Consider the following 19,090-nt stretch of genomic DNA (forward strand, 5'->3'; position numbering starts at 1 on the left):
GAAGAAGGAAGGGTCTGGGTGGTCCCAGAGGAAGAAGGAAGGCTCTGGGTGGTCCCAGGGGAAGTGAAAAGGGTCTGGGTGGTCCCAGAGGAAGAAGGAAGGGTCTGGGTGGTCCCAGAGGAAGAAGGAAGGGTCTGGGTGGTCCCAGAAGAAGAAGGAAGGGTCTGGGTGGTCCCAGGGGAAGTGAAAAGGGTCTGGGTGGTCCCAGGGGAAGGAAGGGTCTGGGTGGTCCCAGAGGAAACAGAAAGGCTCTGGGTGGTCCCAGGGGAAGTGAAAAGGGTCTGGGTGGTCCCAGGGGAAGAAGGAAGGGTCTGGGTGGTCCCAGAGGAAGGAGGAACGGTCTGGGTGGTGGGGACAGTGACCCTCCGGGTGGTGGCAGGGGAGGAGGGGTGCGTGGCCGTCGTTCGCGGCCCAGTAACCTGCGATGACCTTTGTCCTGTGCTGCTGCTGCTGCTGGTGGGCTCAGGGACCGCAGAGCTGGCACAGTGGCTGTAGTCGTCACAGCAGAGCACGCGGATGTGGTAGTTGAGGCAAGTCTGGCCTCCTCTCTGCCGGTTGTTCCTGCAGATGAGTCCGTAGTTGACGTCACATCGTAGCACCTGGCCCAGCTGCTCCAAGGGCACGTCCGGGAAGAGGACGGCCTGGCACTCGATGGCCTCGGGATCCGCGCAGAGCTGGCCGCCCGTGTCCTGGATGTGGTAGTAGGTCTCAATGTCGCCCCCGAAGCGGCCGGGCAGGGGCTGGTCACTGTCCAGCCAGCCCGTCCAGCGGCAGGCGGGCTGGCACGGGGAGGTGGCCGCGGTGTGGCCCGTGCTGGGCGCTGTAGGACTGGGGGTCGTTGGGGACCAGACGGTGGTACTGGCAGCCAGTGTGGGGGTCGGACCCGGGCTGGTGGCCCGGGGGGTCATCGTAGTGGTGGCCAGGGTGCTGGGACAGTGGCTGTAGTCGTCACAGCAGAGCACGCGGATGTGGTAGTTGAGGCACATCTTGAACCGGCCAACCTGGTCACGATTGTGGCACACCAGACCCTCGCCCAGCCTGCACTGCACCACCTGGCCCAGCTCCTGCAGGGGCACGTCGGGCAGCAGCTCGGCCCGACACTCCAGGCCCAGGGGCCGCTTGCAGATGGCTTTGCCGGCCGCCCGGATGTTGGCATACGTCTCAAAGTCCCCACCGGAGGCCCCTGGCACCGGATAGCTCTCGTCTAGCCAATCCGTCCAGGCACAGCGAGGCTCGCAGGCCGTGGACCCGACTGCTGGTGACGTGGCCGTGGAGGCGACTGTGGAGGAGCCCAGGGCGGTGCTCGGCGGGGAGCTGGTGGCCTCGGTCGTGGGGGGCGGTAGGGAGGTCCTGGTGCTGGAGGTGGCCCCGGCGGTGCTGGGCACGGTGCCGGGGAGGCCGGACGAGGTCTCGGTGCGCCACGTCGGGGACGCACTGACCCGGGTGCCGGGCGGGGAGCGGGAGACAGTGGTGGGCGTGGTGGTGGGCATCGCCGAGGTACGGGAGGTCTCCGGGGACAGGGAGGTCTCCAGGGACAGGGCCGCAGTGGTGGCGGGGGTGGTGGTGCAGTGGCTGTAGTCCTCACAGCAGAGCAGTCGCGCGTGGAAGTTGTGGCAGTAGGGCAGGGGCCCCGGCTGCTCGCGGTTGCGGCACACCAGCCCAAAGCTCACGTTGCACTGGACCACCTGCCCCACCTCCTCCAGGGGCGCATCGGGCACCTTCTCTGATCGGCACTCGATGTCCCGGGGCCGGTCACAGAAGACGTGCCCGGCCAAGCGCCAGACCGCGAAGGTCTCGAAGTCCCCGCCGTCGGGGCCCGGTATGGGGTAGTCCTCGTCGAACCAGTCTGTCCACGCGCACCGTGGCCTGCAGCCCGGGGAGGATGAGGGGGCCAGCGTGTGCCTGGTGGAGCCGGGCCGCGAGGCTGTGGAGAGCGGCGTGGTCCTGGAGGTGGGCCTGCTGGGCCGGGACCAGGGGGTGGCCCGCCCACTGGAGGTCACCACAGGGACCGTGGTGGGTGCGTGGACTGAGGTGGGCTTGCTGGTCGTCGTGGGGATGCCCGGAGAGGAGGAGGGGCTGGGGCTGGAGACCCTCTCTGTGATCCTGGCAGAGGGAGGAAGCGTCTGGCTGGTGGCCACAGAGAGTCTCTGGGTGGTCCGGGGGGAGGAGGGACCTGGCTGGGAGGTGGGGACAGTGACCCTCCAGGTGGTCCCAGAAGAAGAAGAATGGGTCTGGGTGGTCCGAGGGGAGGAGGGACCTGGCTGGGAGGTGGGGACAGAGACCCTCTGGGTGGTCCTCTGGGAGGAAGGAAGGATCTGGGTGGTCCCAGAGGAAACAGAAAGGCTCTGGGTGGTCCCAGGAGAAGTAAAAAGGGTCTGGGTGGTCCCAGAGGAAGGAGGAAGGGTTTTGGTGGTCCCAGGGGAGGAAGGAAGGGTCTGGGTGGTCCCAGAGGAGGAAGGAAGGGTCTGGGTGGTCCCAGGGGAGGAAGGACCTGTCTGGGAGGTGGGGACAGTGACCCTCCAGGTGGTTCCAGAAGAAGGAGGGGTCTGGGTGGTCCTGGGGGAAGAAGGAAGGATCTGGGTGGTCCCAGACCAAGGAGGAAGGGTCTGGGTGGTCCTGGGGGAGGAGGGACCTGTCTGGGAGGTGGGGACAGTGACCATCGGGGTGTTCCTGGGGGAAGAGGCCTGCGACCGGGTTACTGCTCTGGTGGAGGCCCCTGGTCCCGGTGACGTCACAGCCCCAGCGGCAGTGCTGCTGGTGCTGGGGGCCGCGGAGGTGGGGCAGTGGGGGGAGGGCTGGCAGCAGAGCGCCCGGACGTTATAGTTGAAGCACATGTTGAACTCGCCCTTCTGGTCCGCGTTCCTACAGACCAGCCCTGTCTGCAGGCTGCAGCTGATCACCTGCCCGATCTGGTCGATGCTGACCTCGGGGTAGCTCTCTGCCCGGCACTGTACGTCCTTGGGCTCCCGGCACAGCTTGCCCCCGGCGGCCCTGATGTTGTCGAAGGTCTCCATGTCCCCGCCCTCCACCCCTGAGGTCGGGAAGTCCACGTCAAACCAGTCTGTCCACTCGCACTGGGGCTGACAGCCGGTCGTGCCCTGGCCGGTGGTTGGCCCGGTTCCCGGGGTTCCCGGCGACGTCTTTGTCGTTGGCGTGGTCGTCTCTGTGGACGGTGGGCTGATGGTGCCGGTGCCGGTCGCGCCCGCTGCTCTTGTGACGGTGGGAGCCACGTGGGTGGGTGTCGTCCCTGACGCCAGGGTGGGTCCCGTCGAGGGGCGCCACGGGGTCTCCGGCGGGGTCGTCCGAGTCCACGGCCCGGCGGTGGTGGTGGCGGTGGCGGTGGGCCCTGTGCAGTGGTCGCGGCTGCAGCAGAGCACACGGATCCTGTAGTTGTAGCACATCTTGAAGAGGCCCGCCTGCTCCTCGTTCCTGCACACCAGGCCGAAGCTGGGGTCGCAGTGCACGTGCTGGCCCAGCTCCGCGGGGCTCCTGCCGGGGAAGATCTCGGCCTGGCACTCGATGTCCTCCGGCCGCTCGCACACAGCCCCTCCCGCCCTCCTGATCTTGTCATACGACTCAACGTCCCCCCCGGCCTCCTCGGACTTGGGGTAGTCCTCATCGAACCACTCTGTCCACAGACACCAGGGCTGACAGGTGGTGGTGGCCGAGGCCGAGGAGCTGCTTAGTGTCCGGGTCCCTGTCGTGGTTGTGGCCCCCGTGGACTGGAGGGTGGGGGCCCCCGTGGACTGGAGGGTGGGAGCCCCCGTGGACTGGACGGTGGGGGCCCCCGTGGACTGGACGGTGGGGGCCCCCGTGGACTGGACGGTGGGGGCCCCCGTGGACTGGAGGGTGGGAGCCCCCGTGGACTGGACGGTGGGGGCCAGCGTGGACTGGACGGTGGGGGCCCCCGTGGACTGGAGGGTGGGGGCCCCCGTGGACTGGAGGGTGGGGGCCCCCGTGGACTGGACGGTGGGGGCCCCCGTGGACTGGAGGGTGGGGGCCCCCGTGGACTGGAGGGTGGAGGCCACCGTGGACTGGAAGGTAGGGCCAGACAGGGAGCTGACGGGTGGCTGCTGGGTGGTGGCACCAGGGGAAGTGCCACAGGGCACGTGGTCACAGCAGAGGACTTGCAGCTCATAGTTATAGCATAGCTGGTGGCTCTGCTCACCGTTGAGGCAAGTCAGCCCCCGGGCCACGTCACACTCCACTTTCTGGCCCAGGAGCTGCAGCGGGATGTGGGGGAATTTCTGTGCCCGGCACTCAATGGCCACTGGGGCTGGGCAGACCTCATGGCCCCTCTGCCTCAGGTTCACAAACGTCTCAAAGTCTCCACCTGCCAGGCCAGGCTCTGGATGGCTGCTGTCATGCCAGCCGGACCAATAGCACACTTCTCGCACACACACGGTGGAGGAGGTGGGGACTGAGCCTGTGGGTGGGAGGCAGGAACGTCGTCAGCCTCCCCTGCACGCCCGCCAGCCGTGCCCAGGAGGAGAGGTGCCCCAGGCCATCCCTCACGCCCAGGACGCCTGCACCGACCTGCCACTTGGTGTTCCCTCACCGCCCAGACTGTTGCCCGGACTCCGGGGTTTGGGAGAGGGAGGCAGGACCAGCAGGGTGTCCTCCAGGCTTACCTGTTGTGGAGAGGGGTGTCACGGTGGTGGTGAAGGTGAAGGGTGTCGTGGACGGGGTTCCGGGACATTCCACAGCCTTCCGAACGACGGTCCCATTGTTTCCACAGATGGCGATCAAACAGGCACCGAGCCCGTCGGTCGTGTTGTAGATGACGTCCTCGAAGTGGTAGGTCCTGCCCTCGTAGGTGCAGGTGCAGGCTGGCAGACAGGGTAGGCGCAGGGCTGACTTGGAGACCCCAGCCCCCAGTCCCTAGCCCCGCGTGGCACCCCTCACCCTTACCTTCGAGGCTGTGCGTGCACCGGAGGCCGCCGGCCGTGCATTCACTAGGGAGGGGAGAGGAGAGAGCTGAGGGCCAGCCCCACCGGGCCGGCAGCCCCCCGCCCCGGCTCCCCCGCCCGCTCACCAGCTCTGGCAGTTCTCTGCCGTGGGGACCCTCGCGCCCACGTCGTGGTAGTTCCCGTCCTCGTCGTAGCAGCCGCACTGGGCCACGCACTTCATCTGGTCCTCGTTGAAGAACGGCTCGCTGGGCGGGCACTTTGGGTAGCAGCCTGGGCAGGGGCAGGGCGGGCAGGAGACTCACCCTCGTGGCCAGGTGGTGGCTGCTGCTCCGGGGCGGCCGGCCCGCCACCCACGCACGACCCTGCCCTCACCTTCCAGGCCCGGCAGGTCGGTCAGGCAGCGGCCGCTCGGGTTCCGGCAGGTCCTCATGCAGGGCGCGCCGCACGGCTGGTAGTGCCACTCACACTGGCCCTCGCGGTTGTAGTAGTCGCAGAACAAGGCTGCAGGTGAGGGGGCCGACTCAGCGGGCCGGCTCCGGCCAGAGCGAGCCACCAGCGGCCCCAGGCGGGGCGCCGCCCTGGCAACGACGGCCTCCAGGGCCACCCGGCGGCCGGCCGGGCTCCCCCTGCACCCCGACCTTCGACCAAGCCCCGTCCCTCCCCTGTGCCTCCCGCATGGGGCCTCGGGGGGTGTGGGCCCCAAATGCCCGTGACCGGACGCAGCCGCGGGTCCCCCGGCTCCTCGGGGGTGCCGCCTGCCAGGGTGGGGGACCCCGGCCGGAGCGGCTGCCCACTACGCTCCCCTCCGGCCAGGTTCTAAGCGGGCGGGGTCGGGGAGCAGGGCTCTACTGACCCCTCTGGGTTCCGGAACATTCTCCCGTCTGTCCATCGGTGACACCCCTCCCCATTTCACGTTCCTTTCCGACACCCGCCGTCCCCCTCCGCGGGCGACCAGCCTTAACCGCGCAGTGTGTCGCTCCCTGGGGTGGGGGCCCGCCCTGCCCCGACGACACATCCCATGAACTCACGGCAGATGTCCGGGGTCCGCCAGGACACGCACACGCCCACGTCGCGGCAGGCCTGGGCGTAGGCGGCCACGGCCGTGCAGAGACACTCACAGTCGCCCCCGGAGTCACAGGCACACGCGTCGCCCACGCAGGCCTCGTAATACTTGGTGGAGTCGACCTGGGGCAGAGGGTGGTTGGTCTGCTCGACAGCCAGTCAGGGGACCGCCAGCCCTACCCCAGCAGAGGGACCATCTGATCCTGGCTTCCCACATCTGCGGTCTGAGACCCGTGACTCCCACCCACCTGGGCACCTCCACCCGCGCCCCGGCCAGCCTGCCCCTCTGTGCCCCTCACCCCTCACCTCTGCTCACATCACACTCAACCACAGACGGCCCTCCCCGTAGCTGTGTCGTGACCCTGCCTGTCTCCTCGGGGTGAGGGGGCGGGCCCCCAACCACACTCCTCCCTTGAGCAGCAGAGCCCAGGGTGAACCCAAGACACGTTTGCCACCAGACCGTTTCCTCCTAAGCGGCCTGTGCGTCACGTCCTGGATCGTGAGACCGTGCTCGTGAGTGACGAGAACTCGAGTTCTCATTAAAGTCACAGGAAGGACTTTGGGGAAGAGTCTCCAAGGCCGACCCCAGTCCTCAGTACTGGTGAAACCCGGCAGGCCGGGGGATGTGGGTAGGACAGGGAGGTGACACCGGGGGTCTGTATGGCTCACAACCCTGCTTCTAGGGGAATGGGCCTGAGGGGTCAAGGAAAGCTGTGGGATGCTCTGGGTCGGGACCCCTGGGCAGGGCTTGGGGCACAGCGTTTGGACCTCCCACCTGGTGTGCACCCACATCAAGACCGAGCTCAGAGGCCCAGGCCAGACCCAGCCCTGACCAGGAGGGAAGGAGGCAGCCCGACCCTCCAGCCCCCGAGGCCAGAGCGCCCACTTCGCACAGCCCACCTGAGAATGGCAGGCGGCGAAGGTGGCGCTGTTGAGGACACTGCACTGCTTCTGGGCCCAGGACTTGCGGTGCGGGTTGGCGGCGCAGGCGTCCCTGGGGGCCGGGGCGTCGGCGCAGGACGGGGAGAATTTCCAGCTGTTGCCAAACTCCAGGGCGTTGCCCACCACGGACTGGCTCCGCGTGGTGAAGTCATTGACGGCGTTGTCGTCAAAGTTCCCGCACAGCCCACAGACCCGGCCCTGCACATGGAGGGGGGTGGGGGGCAGGCAGCATGGGTGTTGGGGCTGCAGGGGGCAGCCCGAGGGAGCGGCGCATAGCCCAGGGGTGACTGCCTGACGCCTGGTGTCCCCAGGGAGTGCCCGGGGAACCTGCAGGCGGATGGGGTGCACAGTGGGTCCTATGGCAAGCGGGCAGGTGGGCAGCCAGATGAACAGGTGGGCAGGTGGGCAAGCAGGCCCGGTGGGCGTGGGGGGACCAGAGAGCAGAGAATGGCTTTCTAACCAGGACTCTGTGAGTCGGTCCCTTGGGTCTCAACACCTGCCTTTTCAGAAGTTGGCATTGTGAGTGGACTGGCCTCAGCCCTCCGTGGATTGTCAGCGGCCAGACGGTCCCTTCTGGGCCAGATCTGTCCCTGCCAGAGGGGGTCCTCGGCCCGCCCACTCTCACCTTGTAGCCCTGCTGTAGTCGGATGAACACGCTGGTCTTTCGGTCCCAGGACACCACCATGCCGCTGCGGGTCTCGACAGTCAGGTAGACGCCCGTGTACCGGACCTTGTACGGCAGGTCTCCGCCCGGCCCCCTCTGCACCACCTTGTGGGTGCCCTCACGCAGGATCAGCTCATAGTTCTGCAGAGGGGCACACGGAGGTGGTGGCAGCCGGGACGGAGGGGCCAGCCCGGGGGCCACAGGTACTCAGGGGCCCTCGGCACAGGGCTGGTGGGCTCCTGGCTGTCAGCAAACACCAGGCGGGAGGCCAAGCCGACTGGGCTGGGAGGCCGCATAGAAAGCCAGGGCCCCGGTAAGCAGGGGTGCACGGGTCCCAGAGGGAGTCTGCAGGACTGGCCACCCCAACTCGCTGGCCTCTGAGTGAGGCGACCCTGCTCATGCTCTTACCACCCTGTGGGGGAGACGTCCCCCGCCAGCAGTGCGCCTCTCTGCCCGGTGAACTCTGACCTCCCTCTGCTGGAACTGGGCACCCTGATGTGGTGGGCTGAACGCAGGCCCCCAAAAAGGTGTGTCCACATCCTGACCCCTGAAACCCGTGAATGTGACCTTATTTGGAAGGAGGGTCTTTGCAGGTGTCAGCGACGGATGAGCTCATCTGGGACTTAGGGCGAGCCTCAGTCCAACCACAGGTGTCCGTGTGGGAGAAGAGAGGGGCAGACAGGTGGGGGAGGGGCGGTGGAGCCCAGGAGCTGGGGGGGGGGTGGTCTCGGCCCTGGGACACCTGCATGGCGGTGTCCTGGCGTCACAACCAAGAGAATGAATTTCTCTGGTTTCGGGTCCGGGCTGTGGTCATTTGTTCAGGTTGCCCCAGGACCGTCAGCTGGAGGGCAGAGGGAGGGAGAAGTTTCCTGGGGGCTCTCACCTCCAGGAAGAGCTTGATGGCCTTAGAGCAGGTGACACCCGTGGTCCCACAGGGGACGTTTTCGGTGACGACGCGGAAAGTCCCGTTTGTGGTGCCGGTGCCATTGCCCCCACAGTAGTCCTGGGACAGGGAGGGGTCAGGCTGCGGGAGCAGGCCGGGCGAGGGGGCGGGGCGAAGAGGGCGGGGGACGGGGACGAAGAGGACGGGGGGGGGGGGGGGGGGGGGGGGAGGGGGGGGAGGAGGAGGACGGGGCGATGGGCCGGGATGAGGAGGCGGGGGTGGGGCGAGGTTGACGGGGCGAGAGGCGGGGACGGGGACGAGGAGGGTGTGGGGGGCGTAGGAGGGCGGGAGCAGGGGTGGGGCGGGGATGAGGAGGGCGGGGCGGGGGGGCGGGCACGAAGAGGACGAGAGGGGGCGTGGCCGGGACGAGGAGGGCGGGGTGAGGGGCGAGGAGGGCGGGACGAGGACGAGGAGGGTGGGACGAGGTGGTGGGCGTGGCCGGGACGAAGAAGGCGGGGCGAGGGGCGAGGGGGGCGGGGCGAGGATGAGGAGGGTGAGGTGAGGGGCGAGGAGGGTGGGACGAGGAGGGCGGGGCGAGGGCGAGGAGGGCGGGGCGAGGACGAGAGGGGGCGTGGCCGGGATGAGGATGGGGGGCGAGGGGCGGGGACGAGAGGGGCGAGGGCGAGGAGGGTGGGACGAGGAGGACGAGTGGGGGCGTGGCCGGGGCAAGGGGCGGGGCTAGGAGGCCGGGTAGGCGGGGGCAGAGAGGGGGCCAGGCGTACCTGCGCCAGCGTGTACTCGCAACTTCCTTCAAAGCTGTAGCGCTCGCCATCGAAGGTGATGAAGTGGCCGTCCCCGTAGGCCACGCAGGTGCCCAGGCAGGCCTTGCTGCTGCATTCCCACCTGCGGCTCCTGCACGTGCTGCGAGGCGAGGACAGGCCACGGCCAGGTCACGGGGGCCGCCCCGCCCCACTCTCCGGAGGGGTTAAGTGACGCGGCGAGCTCAGACAGTCGCCGCCTGCCACCTGCCTGCCTGCGGCACTCCTGTCTCTCGGCTTCTGAAGCCCTTGGCGCCTGGAGTGCGGCGGGGCCGGAGCCCCTGGCGTCGGCTCTGACCGGCCGGCCACGGCTAGGCCTGGCCCCTGGGGCACCTTCCAAGGACGAAGGGCACACCCCAGGGCTTTCCCGGGGGCGGGGGCAATGTCAGGCCTCGGCCCTGCCCCGCCCCCTGCGGAGTAGCCCCGACCTACCAGGTGTTACAGTCGACCCTGATGGTCTCCCCGGGCTTGTAGGCGGCCTCGTTGTGCAGACAAGGACAGTCCTCCTCCGCCACGCAGCCTCCGCTCCCGTCGGACACCAGCCCCGGGGGGCAGACGCAGCCGGACACGCAGTGAGTGCTGAACTGTGGACCGGCACAGGTCAGTGCCGGTCACCCGCCGTGCCCGGGGACGCCCTCGGGCAGCGCCCTCGCCGTGCCCTCCCGGCCACTCACACAGTCCACGTCCAGCGTGTGGCAGCTCCTGAGACACTCGGCCCCGGGCGCGCCGGCGGAGACGTTGCGGCAGTCCAGGTACACCATGGGGGCCGCGCACCCTGCGGAGGAGGCGGGGCTGGGCTGGGAGGGGCCCCTCCCCCCACCCGGGGCCCGCGGAAGCCCCTCCCTCAGGGCGCTGCCCAGAGGCCGTACCTGAGCTCCTGTGCTCCGCTGCTCCCAGGCAACTCAGCTTCCCACCCACGCACGAGCTGTGACAGACAGACGACCCTCTCTGGACCCCCTGCCCACCCACCACCCCACAGACCTCACCCAGATCTCTGCCCGGCTGGGGGCACCCCTCCCCCGGCGCGGAGAGAAAACCGTCCTGTGCAATGCACACGCCCTCCCTGGGCCCTGGACCCTCAGAACCCTCTGGAGGCCAAGGGAGGGCTACTCTCTTTACAGCAGGACTAAGGGGTGTGGGGGGAGGGGCAAACTTCCCTCCCCAGGGAGCACCTTTGTGTTTCAAAATCCTCTGGGAGACACCCAGGCATCTTTGCGTGTGAAACAGGGTGAGGAGACCCTCGCTCTCCTGGGATGGGGCACAGTGATGTGGGGGGGGGGGGCATGGGCCCAGCTGGCCCCTTACCACACCACGCTGTCGTCGTGCACCACCTCCCCCGGGGCCACTGCAGAGCCACGGAAGTAGCAGGGACAGGCCTCAGCGGACACGCAGGCACCCGAGTCGTCCAGGAAGGTGCCCGAGGGGCAGATGCAGCCGTCCACAGGCACGAAGGTGACGCCGCAGGTGACGTCGACCTGGCTCAGAGCGCGGCAGGTGGGCTGGCAGCCGGCCACCACATAGCTGTAGTTCTGGGACTTGGGGCAGCTGCTCACATACTTGGCTGGGGGCAGGGGCAGCGCTCAAGTCAGTGGCTGGATGGCCCCCTCCAAACCGGTGCTTAAGCAGCCCAAGACTCAGTTTCCCCTCTGACACCCAGGGATGGTGGGACCACGAGGTCCTTGGTTGGCCCGACCGGGGAAGCCAGAAGCTGTGGCTGAGAACATGTGGGTGGGGGGTGGCTGCCCCCCCGCCCCCAGCTGGTGCGGCCAGAGTGGCTCGGGGACACTCACCGCACACGCCGTCCCTCCAGCCTCTGAGCAGCACCCCCTTGGCGGCACAGGCGCGCACGTAGGAGGACAGGGCCGCACACAGACAGTCCTCGCTCTTCTGACAGTTGCACGTGTCGAACATGCAGTGCTGGGGACGGGGCCGTTGGGGACCGTCAGGAACCCCAGCCCACCGAGGCCCCTCCTCTTCCCGTGGATTCTTCCTGGGACCCCTGCCTGGACTGGGAGGTCCACCCCGAGGAGGCCCCTCGGCACAGATGGGCGGAAAGCGGCCCCCAGGAGGGGCACACCGCACGCTAAGCGACTGCAGAGGCCCGGTCAGGGGGCAGCAAGAAGGCGTGAGACCAGGCTATGGTCAGGGTCAGGAGGGAGCGCCGCAGGACAGGGCCAGGGTCGGCCGCATCCCACGTACGTCAGGGGTTGTGCTGCGTGTGGGGGACACAGGTGGGGTGAAGAGGGTGCCATCCCCAGAATGGGCAGAGGTGGGCCTGGGCTTTCCACCTGGAGATGCTCCTGATGGTGCATTTTAGGGCTTTGAGCTTCTGGGAAAGTGGCCCATGAGCCAAGTGTTGTGAAGGATGTGTGGAAACCCTAACCCACGGGGCCTGAGAAAGTGAGCTTATTGCAAACAGGGTCTTTGCAGGTGCTATTGAGACGAGGTCATGGGGATGGTCCCCGATCCAGCATGACTGGTGTCTTTAAGGAGGAAATTTGGACACAGACACAGGGGAGGGGCCAAGGCCGTGTGACCAGGGAGGCAGAGGTTGGGGTGACATGGCCACAAGCCCAGGGACACCTGGAGCCCCAGAAGCTGGGAGAGGCAGGAAGGACCTTCTCTGTAGCCTTAGGAGGGAGCATGGCCCTGCCCACACCTTGATTTGGGGCTTCTGGCTTCTAGGACCGGAACAGAATCAATATTTCCAGTTTTTAGTGAGCTGGTCCGTGGCCACAAACACCCCGACAGTGATGGTGCTAAAAGCCCCGGGCAGCCCCGGGTAGGACTGACCGACCAGCCCGCCGTGCTGTGAGTGGTCCTCGAGATAGGAGACCACCAAGGGGAGGCTAAGGGGTAGGGGGCGGCTCCAGGTGGGGCAGGGGTCTCACCGAGTGGAAGGGTGCAGGGTTGAGGACAGAGTGACAGGGCGAGAAGGCTCCGGCAGGGTCGGTCAGCAGGGAGCACCAGTGCTGGGCGTAGTTCTCTGGGACAAGGGTGCGGGGGGAGGCTGGCTGGCTGGCACCCACACACCTCCTCCCCCTCGCCCGCCCCCTCAGGCTGCCTGCGCTCCTGCACACAGGCCCTGGGGGGCCCCACGGCCCCCAGAGAGCTGAGCTGGGATTTGGGGCTTGCCCACCGTGCTGAGGGGGCAGGAAGGTGCTCCTCCCCGAGACAGGCTCTGAGCACTCTGGCCTGCCCGACTTCACCCCAGGCCACGCACACCCGGACACCAGGGGTCCCCCAGGGCCTGGTGAGATGGGAGGTCTTGGCTCCCAGCCCAGCCCTCGTAAACGGAGGGCCCCCGGAGGCGGGAGTACCGTTCTCCACGCTGAGGGAGCAGGGGTCCTCGAAGCTGTTCTTGACGTTGGGGCAGGCGGCCTGGGTCTTCCAGGTGTTGGCGAAGGCGGCGGCCGTGCCCTCCACCACGCCGCTGAGGGTCCGGAAGTCATCGGCCTGGTTCTGGTTGAAGTTCCCGCACAGGCCTGGGGGCCGGGGCCCAGGGATGGGGCATTAGCAGGGTGTCCGGCCTGGCCATCCGGGGGGCCTTGCTCCCTGGCTCCTCCTCTCCTCTAGAAACCACCACATGGCGATCCAGCCCCGAACCCCCATCCCAGGAGTGGTTCCAGAGCCATCCGTAGGTGAGCCCCGATGGGGATCAGCCGCTGTGCAAAGCCTGACCTCGTAAGGGCAGCACGGCTTGCTCTCCGTTCCCCCAAGTGCCCTCCCTAGGGCCACACATCACATTCGGGGTGCCCTCGGCCGGTGCAGGAGTCTCCACTGTGCCCTGGGAGCAGCCGCCTCCCGACTTTCACCTCCTGCCAGACTCTTCCCGTCCTGCCCGCGGCCTGGAGCTGAGTCCGGGCACCAGCCCCCTCCCGGCCCGTCGGCGGAGCCTCACCGCACATCTGTCCGTGATAGGAGGGGTCCAGCCTGAGGAACACCTGCATGAGGGGCACCAGCTGAACCTGCAGCTGCAGCCCGAGGCCCGTGTGCACCAGGACGAAGAAGGACGTAGGCCTGAAGATGGTGATGTTGGCTGCCGGGGGGTGGGGACGGAGTCAGAGTCTGCGTGGGGGCCAGGCCTGGCCAGACGGAGCCCCCTTGCTCCTGGGACAGCCAGGAAGCAGGGAGGGTCCCCTCGGGATGGACTGGGAGGATCCGGGCATCTGGTGGGCCCGCGCCACCGCTCCGGGACCCGGGGGCGGGCGGAGCTCCTCTGCAGGTGGTATTGGCAGTGACCGCTCGTGATCCCCGAGAGGCTGCACCCCAAGTGTGTTTGGCCCCGGTCCCCACGGTAGCCGAGGGGGGAGCGTTGACATCCCACGTGCAGATGAGAAACCGACCATGGGATATTCCGGAACTGCCCCGGGCCACAGAGAACCAGACTTGGGAGCAGACCACGTGGCTGCAGTGCGGCCCGGCTGTCCCAGACCGCGTACCTGCTGACACGGGCAGCCGCGTGTGCACGGAGTTCATGAATACCCCGCCGCTGGCCTGGATCTGGATGACCTGGTGAGAGGACGCAGCCAGGTCAGCTGGGGGAGGAGCCTGCCCCGCCGGGGAGCACTCCCCAGGGGCCAGCCCAGCAGAGCCAGGGCCGGGAGGGGACCCCTGGCCCCTAACGTCAGACCAAGACCTCCACCCTGTCCCCACCCCCTTTCCCAGCGGGACCCTCACCCACCGTGTCCCCGCCGTTCACGCTGAGCGTCACCATTTTGAGGCAGTTCTCGTTGTCCGTCAGGCCACATTTCCGCAGCTCGGCCAGCACAGTGAAGCCGTTGCCTGCACATTTCTGACAGGGCAAGGCCCACCAGGGCGCTGGGGGTCGGCCACTCCCGAGCGCGGGCAGGGAGGGGGGCTGCGTGTTCGTGTGTGGCGCCCCTGTTCCCAGGACCGTGCGTGTGGGGTGGAGGCTGGCCCCTGTGGCCACCTCCAGGCAGGCAGCTCGTCTCGGGGCCTGGAAGCCCCTTGGCCCCGCGAATGTGAGCCTAGGGGCTTCCCTTCGGGGATGGAACCCCAGGGGGGGACCGGGGGGGGGGCTTCACCTACTCTGATGGCCATCACAGGACCCTTCCCAGGGGCAGGGAGGCCTGAGAGTCCCAGGACAGGCCCAGCAGGTGGGGACTGCGACCGTACCTTGGACAGGACGTAGCTGCAGTCCCCATGCACATCGTAGAGTCTCTCATCGTAGGTGGAGATGTGGGACCCGCCCTGGACGGAGCAGGTGCCAGGGCACGGAAGGTTCTGGCATTGCCACAGCCCCCCAGAGCAGGTGCTGGGAAGGGAGGCCATGAACAGAGGAAGCGTGGTGTGGGGGAGGTAGATCCCCTCCCATGCACCCCCACCAAGGGCAGGCCAGCCAGGAGGCGTACCAGGAGCTGCAGCTGGTGGTGAAGGAGGCCCCCGGGGCGTAGGTGTGGCCGCCGTGGGTGCATGGACACTGTTCTAGGGGCAGGCAGCCCGTGTGGGTGACGTCATCCAGCACCGTGCCTGCGGACAGCGGGGGGCAGGGGGTTGTGAGCGGGCTGGGTCGGGTGTTGGCAACACAGTGACTGGAGGCAGCCGGCGGTGGGGGGTGGGGGGGGGTTGGGGGCAGAGGGCCTGGCTGGGGGACAGTCCCCGAGGGCCAGGAGGACCTGCCTGGGGGGCAGAAGCAGCCATCCACACAGTGGTCCTCGCAGAGCTGGGAGCGCTCCGGGTTGGAGCAGGTGTCCGCGCAGGGCGAGCCGCATTCCCGCTGCTGTGTGTTGAGGGGGCAGGTCCAGGCTGTGGGGGGATGCAGCGCTGGGGCCCCGGAAAGCCACCCGGGCGCGGGGCAGGCGGCTGCTCCCAACCTTTCCCGTGTCGTCAAGGGCCCCCCAAGGTCACAGCTGAGCCGGGGAGCCCCTCGTCTTGGGAGGCTGGACCTCCCTGCTCCTAGCTCCCACTGTCTTCTGGGTGAGGCGGCCCTCCTGTGCCCACCTGGGCTGTACCAAGGCCGGGTCCTCCCTCTGGGCCCCCCACACTCCCTTCTGTCCCCCTGCCCACCCTCTCGCTGTAGGACCCCCCAAATGACTCCACTTGCCCTGGGTCCCCAGCCAGATGCCAGATGTCCTGTCCCTCGCCCCCTCCCCACCGGGACCCAGTGTGGGCGTGGGGCCTGGTGCTGGCCCCGGCCAGGGGGCACTCACGGCAGAGGTCAGGACCCCTCCAGTTCTGGGGCTGTCCCCCTGCATGGGCACACTGGCGGGAGTACTCGGCGAAGGTGGCACACGGGCAGTCCGGGCAGCGGCACAGATCCTGGGTGCAGGCGGCCACGTACACGGCAGGGTCCACCAGCGTGTTGCAGTCCGAGAAGGCCGGGCCCAACAGGGTGCGGTGGCAGATGCCCTCCTGGGGAGCACAGGGGTGTGGCACCCTCCACCCTCGGTGCTTGTGGGGGGTCCAGGCCAGGGGGCCCCTTTCCCCCCTTGAGGTTCCTTTCATCTCTCCATCTGTCCGTCCACCCATCCGTCCTTCTCTTTAACCACAGTGAACTTGCTAGGTGCAGGGCTCGGCTTGGCTCTGGGAGTGACCCGGGACCGTGGACTCCACCCACCCACTCAGGGCTCCAGGCCACATCTGCCCATGGTGTGAGCACCCAGGAAAGGTGTGATGCAAAGAGAAGTGGGAAATGAGGGCACCTGTGTGCCCACTGATGAACCCCTATTCTTTCCCCAGCACCCCTGCCCCTGCCCCCCAGGCGGCTGGGCCTGGGCTCCACATCCTGACTTGAGGCTCTGAGGGAGATTCTGTTGGTTTGGGCCTCCTGGAGCTTCCAGGCCACTTCTACCCGTGGAGGCCTCCCCGCTCCCGCGTGGGGCTTCTTCAGCTGGGCTCCTAAGTGCCCACCACGGACCGCCTACGTGTGGACACGTATTCGCATACACGGATGGGCACACGTGTAGCCCACGGCCCGCACACGTAGAACATTCGTTTGGTAGGTGGAAGTTCAGACGGTGTCTCCGAGGTGGGAGCCGTGTCCCCTGCCCCCCCGGGGCTTGGAGACCCTCCGCCTGGATGCCTCAGGGCCCAGCCCAGGAAGCCTGAGATGACCATCCTGGGAGAGCAGGGGCTGGGGGCAGGCCGGGCCCCAGAGAGGCGCTCACCCTATCCGTGCAGTTGTTGGCGGGGGAAGGTAGGGGGTCCTGGCATTGCTCTGTGGGCCCATCCAGCTTCTGGAGATTTCCAAACTGGAGAGGGGTCAGCCTGACGTCTGTGGAGAGATGCTGGGGTCAGGGTGCTGAGGGTCCGTGGGGCCAGTGCAGGGGATGGCTGCCTGGGGACCCCTGCCCGTGCCCAGGGCACCTGAAACCTCTCTGGGGCGTCGCTGGCTTGAGTATTGCCCCCACCCCGATTTGCTCTCCACCCAGAGCCTGGGTAAGGCCACCCCAAGGCTGCCCCCTCCAGGCCTCCTCAGGACAAGCCAGCCCTCAGCTTTCTGCTGCCCCAGGGGGGCACTCACTATGGGCAAAGAACTCGTTGACGGCCCGGAGTCCGTTGAAGTCCCCACACAGACCACACGTCTGGTTGGCGTACTTGGGGTCCAGCTCCAGCTGGGGGCAGAAGAGAGGCAGCTCCAGCCTCTGGGAGGCTGTCCCCAGTGGGGGGGGGGGGGCAGACAGGTGGGGGCGTCCTCACCAGGGCGGCTTCCTCTCTGTTCCACAGGAAGGTTAGCACCAGCCGGACGTCAACCTTGATGTAGACACTGCTCTCCTCTACCAGGACGCCAGCGCGGCTGTAGGGCAGCTCCTCCCTGGGGTGGAAATTTCTGGTCCTCCCAGGGCCAGGGTGCGCAGCAGGGTTTGGCGCCCCCCAGCAGCCCTGAGCCCAGAACCCGCCCCAGAGGCCCGGCCCTTCCCCAGCCCGGACCAGGCTCACCGCTGCCCGTTGATGAGGATCGAGCCGTTGGAGGCCTCCAGCACCAGCCCCTGGGTCTTGAGGATGATGTGGGTGATGGTAGGCCTGGAGCCGGCCAGGCCGCGGCGGACCTGGACGTTGAAGTCCTCGTAGGCGGCCCCGCAGTGCATGGAGAGGACGTAGTTGCACAGGCCCGGGAAGCGGAAGACGTCCCCGTCGAAGGTCTTATAGTGGAAGTCGCCCCAGGTGCTGCACACCCGCCCGTTGTGCGCGGCGTTCGGGGCTGTGGGGAGAGCGTGGTGAGGCCCCGGCAGGTGCCACAGGCCTCGCCCGGCCACCCACGGGTAGCCTTTTCCGGGTTGGGGTCGGGGAGCTTGGAGGGCAGCCAGGAGGGCTGAGAGCCCTGCCCCGGCATCCGGGGTCGGCCCCCACAACTGTCCACAGGGAGCGCTCCCAGCCAGGCCCAAGGCCATCCAGCTGCCCATGCCACCCCCGCGTCAGCCCCCAGAGGGGCAAGCCCCCGCCCCGTCAGCAGTGGGCAGCATCCACTCACAGCTCATGGCGGGGAAGACGGTGATAGGCGGGATGATGGTCATGCTCCGAGCTGCAGAGTGAGGGCTGGGTTACACTAGAAATGTGGCCAGGCAGGGAATGGCCCGGGATACTCCTTCCCAGGACCTCTATCCTCCTCACAGGCCGGCCTAGGGCAGCAGCCGCCCTGACTCAGCCCAGGGAGCCCCAGGACTAGGGCTGTCCCCTCCTGGACCCTCCCATCCAGCCAGGACACACTGCTGGCCTGGGCTTTACCGTGTGTGTGTGTGTGTGTGTGTGTGTGTGCGCGCGCGCGCACGTGTCCAAGTACATGACCGTGTGTGCACGTGTGTGAGCATTTTGGCCTCTCTGCTCTGTGCCTTAGCTTTCTTTGGCCCATCCCCTCTGCAATCCCTTCTTGTGGGCAGGTGGGATCCAGGAGGGTCTCTGTGTGACATGTGGCTCCTGTAGAAAGGGGTCTGTCCCCCCCCCCCGTCCAGATCCCCAGCCCACCCCGAGCCCAGCCCCTTCTGTTTGCTCGGGAGGCCTCGGCGCCCAGAACCCAGGCCGCATACCGACGTCCACCCTCCGACTGTTCACAGCAGGCTCCGTGCTGCCCTGGGTCTCTGCAGGGAAAGGGGACGGGAGTCAGTGAGAAGCTGGACATTTGCCATCCCTTCCCGGGCAGGCTTCAGGGTGGTGGCCACGTGACAGGGTCTAGCCTTCCCACCACTCTACGTGGTAGCTGTCGTGGCCTCCGCGGGGATGGGGGTTCCCGCGGGGAGCTGCGTCTGGTGGCCTTGCCCTGACTCCCGCTCTCCCCATCTACGAATGCAGAGTGCTGCCTCATCTGGCCGTGACCCGGCAGCTGCTGGCTCAGGGCAGGAGAATGGAATCAGGAAAAGGCGTTGGCCCGTTGACCCTGGCCACCCTGGAAGAGGGTTCGGCCCCATCCCAGGAGTCCCCTGGAGAAGGACAAAGACCAGTTTTGTTGGGGAGAAGGACACACGCAGTCAGGGAGGCTTCTGGGCGTGACTTAGCAGAAACCCAAGACCAGAGTGAGATTCGAGCTAGAACCATCCATCATGGTGGGGGCGGGCCTGGAGGCCTGGGTCCCGGGATGGCTGCCCGGGGGGCCTGTGTGCCACCGCCTGCAGGCAGGGCTTCCTCCGTCGGCCCGGCCATGGCTACGCCCAGGTGCTCACCCCCAGCGGCCCGGCCCCCACAGCCCCTCGCTGCCTTGGGGAGCAGCGGGGAGCCCTCCCTGGCCCCTCTGCCGGGCTCAGGCTGGGGCACCCCTCCGCACGGGCCCTGTACTGCTTCCTTCCGTCTGCCGGGGGTCTGCACACTCGGCCTAACACCGAGCCTTGTCGGGGAGTGGGTGTCGGGCCCCCGACGT

The 19,090-nt window shown here is 67.8% G+C and overlaps 1 protein-coding gene across 1 annotated transcript in view; it reads right to left on the reverse strand.

Moving 5' to 3' along the window:
- MUC5B (mucin 5B, oligomeric mucus/gel-forming) overlaps positions 1-18,876 on the reverse strand; it is a 33,383-nt gene extending 14,507 nt beyond the window's left edge. Inside the window, exons 1-32 of the mRNA XM_032595098.1 lie at positions 18,800-18,876; positions 18,267-18,317; positions 17,714-17,778; positions 17,182-17,443; positions 16,942-17,056; positions 16,766-16,856; positions 16,410-16,516; positions 15,453-15,654; positions 14,923-15,048; positions 14,655-14,772; positions 14,419-14,557; positions 13,964-14,074; positions 13,722-13,791; positions 13,181-13,318; positions 12,600-12,764; positions 12,171-12,265; positions 11,070-11,196; positions 10,585-10,840; positions 10,149-10,204; positions 9,954-10,054; positions 9,712-9,863; positions 9,244-9,382; positions 8,462-8,581; positions 7,540-7,719; positions 6,873-7,112; positions 5,939-6,095; positions 5,283-5,411; positions 5,036-5,180; positions 4,912-4,955; positions 4,632-4,829; positions 2,700-4,426; positions 430-2,147 (exon numbers count right to left, since the gene is read on the reverse strand). Coding sequence (XP_032450989.1) covers positions 430-2,147; positions 2,700-4,426; positions 4,632-4,829; positions 4,912-4,955; positions 5,036-5,180; positions 5,283-5,411; positions 5,939-6,095; positions 6,873-7,112; positions 7,540-7,719; positions 8,462-8,581; positions 9,244-9,382; positions 9,712-9,863; positions 9,954-10,054; positions 10,149-10,204; positions 10,585-10,840; positions 11,070-11,196; positions 12,171-12,265; positions 12,600-12,764; positions 13,181-13,318; positions 13,722-13,791; positions 13,964-14,074; positions 14,419-14,557; positions 14,655-14,772; positions 14,923-15,048; positions 15,453-15,654; positions 16,410-16,516; positions 16,766-16,856; positions 16,942-17,056; positions 17,182-17,443; positions 17,714-17,778; positions 18,267-18,317; positions 18,800-18,876 — 7,421 coding nt within the window. The remainder of the gene's footprint in view (positions 1-429; positions 2,148-2,699; positions 4,427-4,631; positions 4,830-4,911; positions 4,956-5,035; positions 5,181-5,282; positions 5,412-5,938; positions 6,096-6,872; positions 7,113-7,539; positions 7,720-8,461; positions 8,582-9,243; positions 9,383-9,711; positions 9,864-9,953; positions 10,055-10,148; positions 10,205-10,584; positions 10,841-11,069; positions 11,197-12,170; positions 12,266-12,599; positions 12,765-13,180; positions 13,319-13,721; positions 13,792-13,963; positions 14,075-14,418; positions 14,558-14,654; positions 14,773-14,922; positions 15,049-15,452; positions 15,655-16,409; positions 16,517-16,765; positions 16,857-16,941; positions 17,057-17,181; positions 17,444-17,713; positions 17,779-18,266; positions 18,318-18,799) is intronic.
- Between the last annotated feature and the right edge of the window lie 214 nt (positions 18,877-19,090).

Source organism: Lynx canadensis, chromosome D1 (assembly GCF_007474595.2).
Source record: "Lynx canadensis isolate LIC74 chromosome D1, mLynCan4.pri.v2, whole genome shotgun sequence".
NCBI lineage: Eukaryota > Metazoa > Chordata > Mammalia > Carnivora > Felidae > Lynx > Lynx canadensis.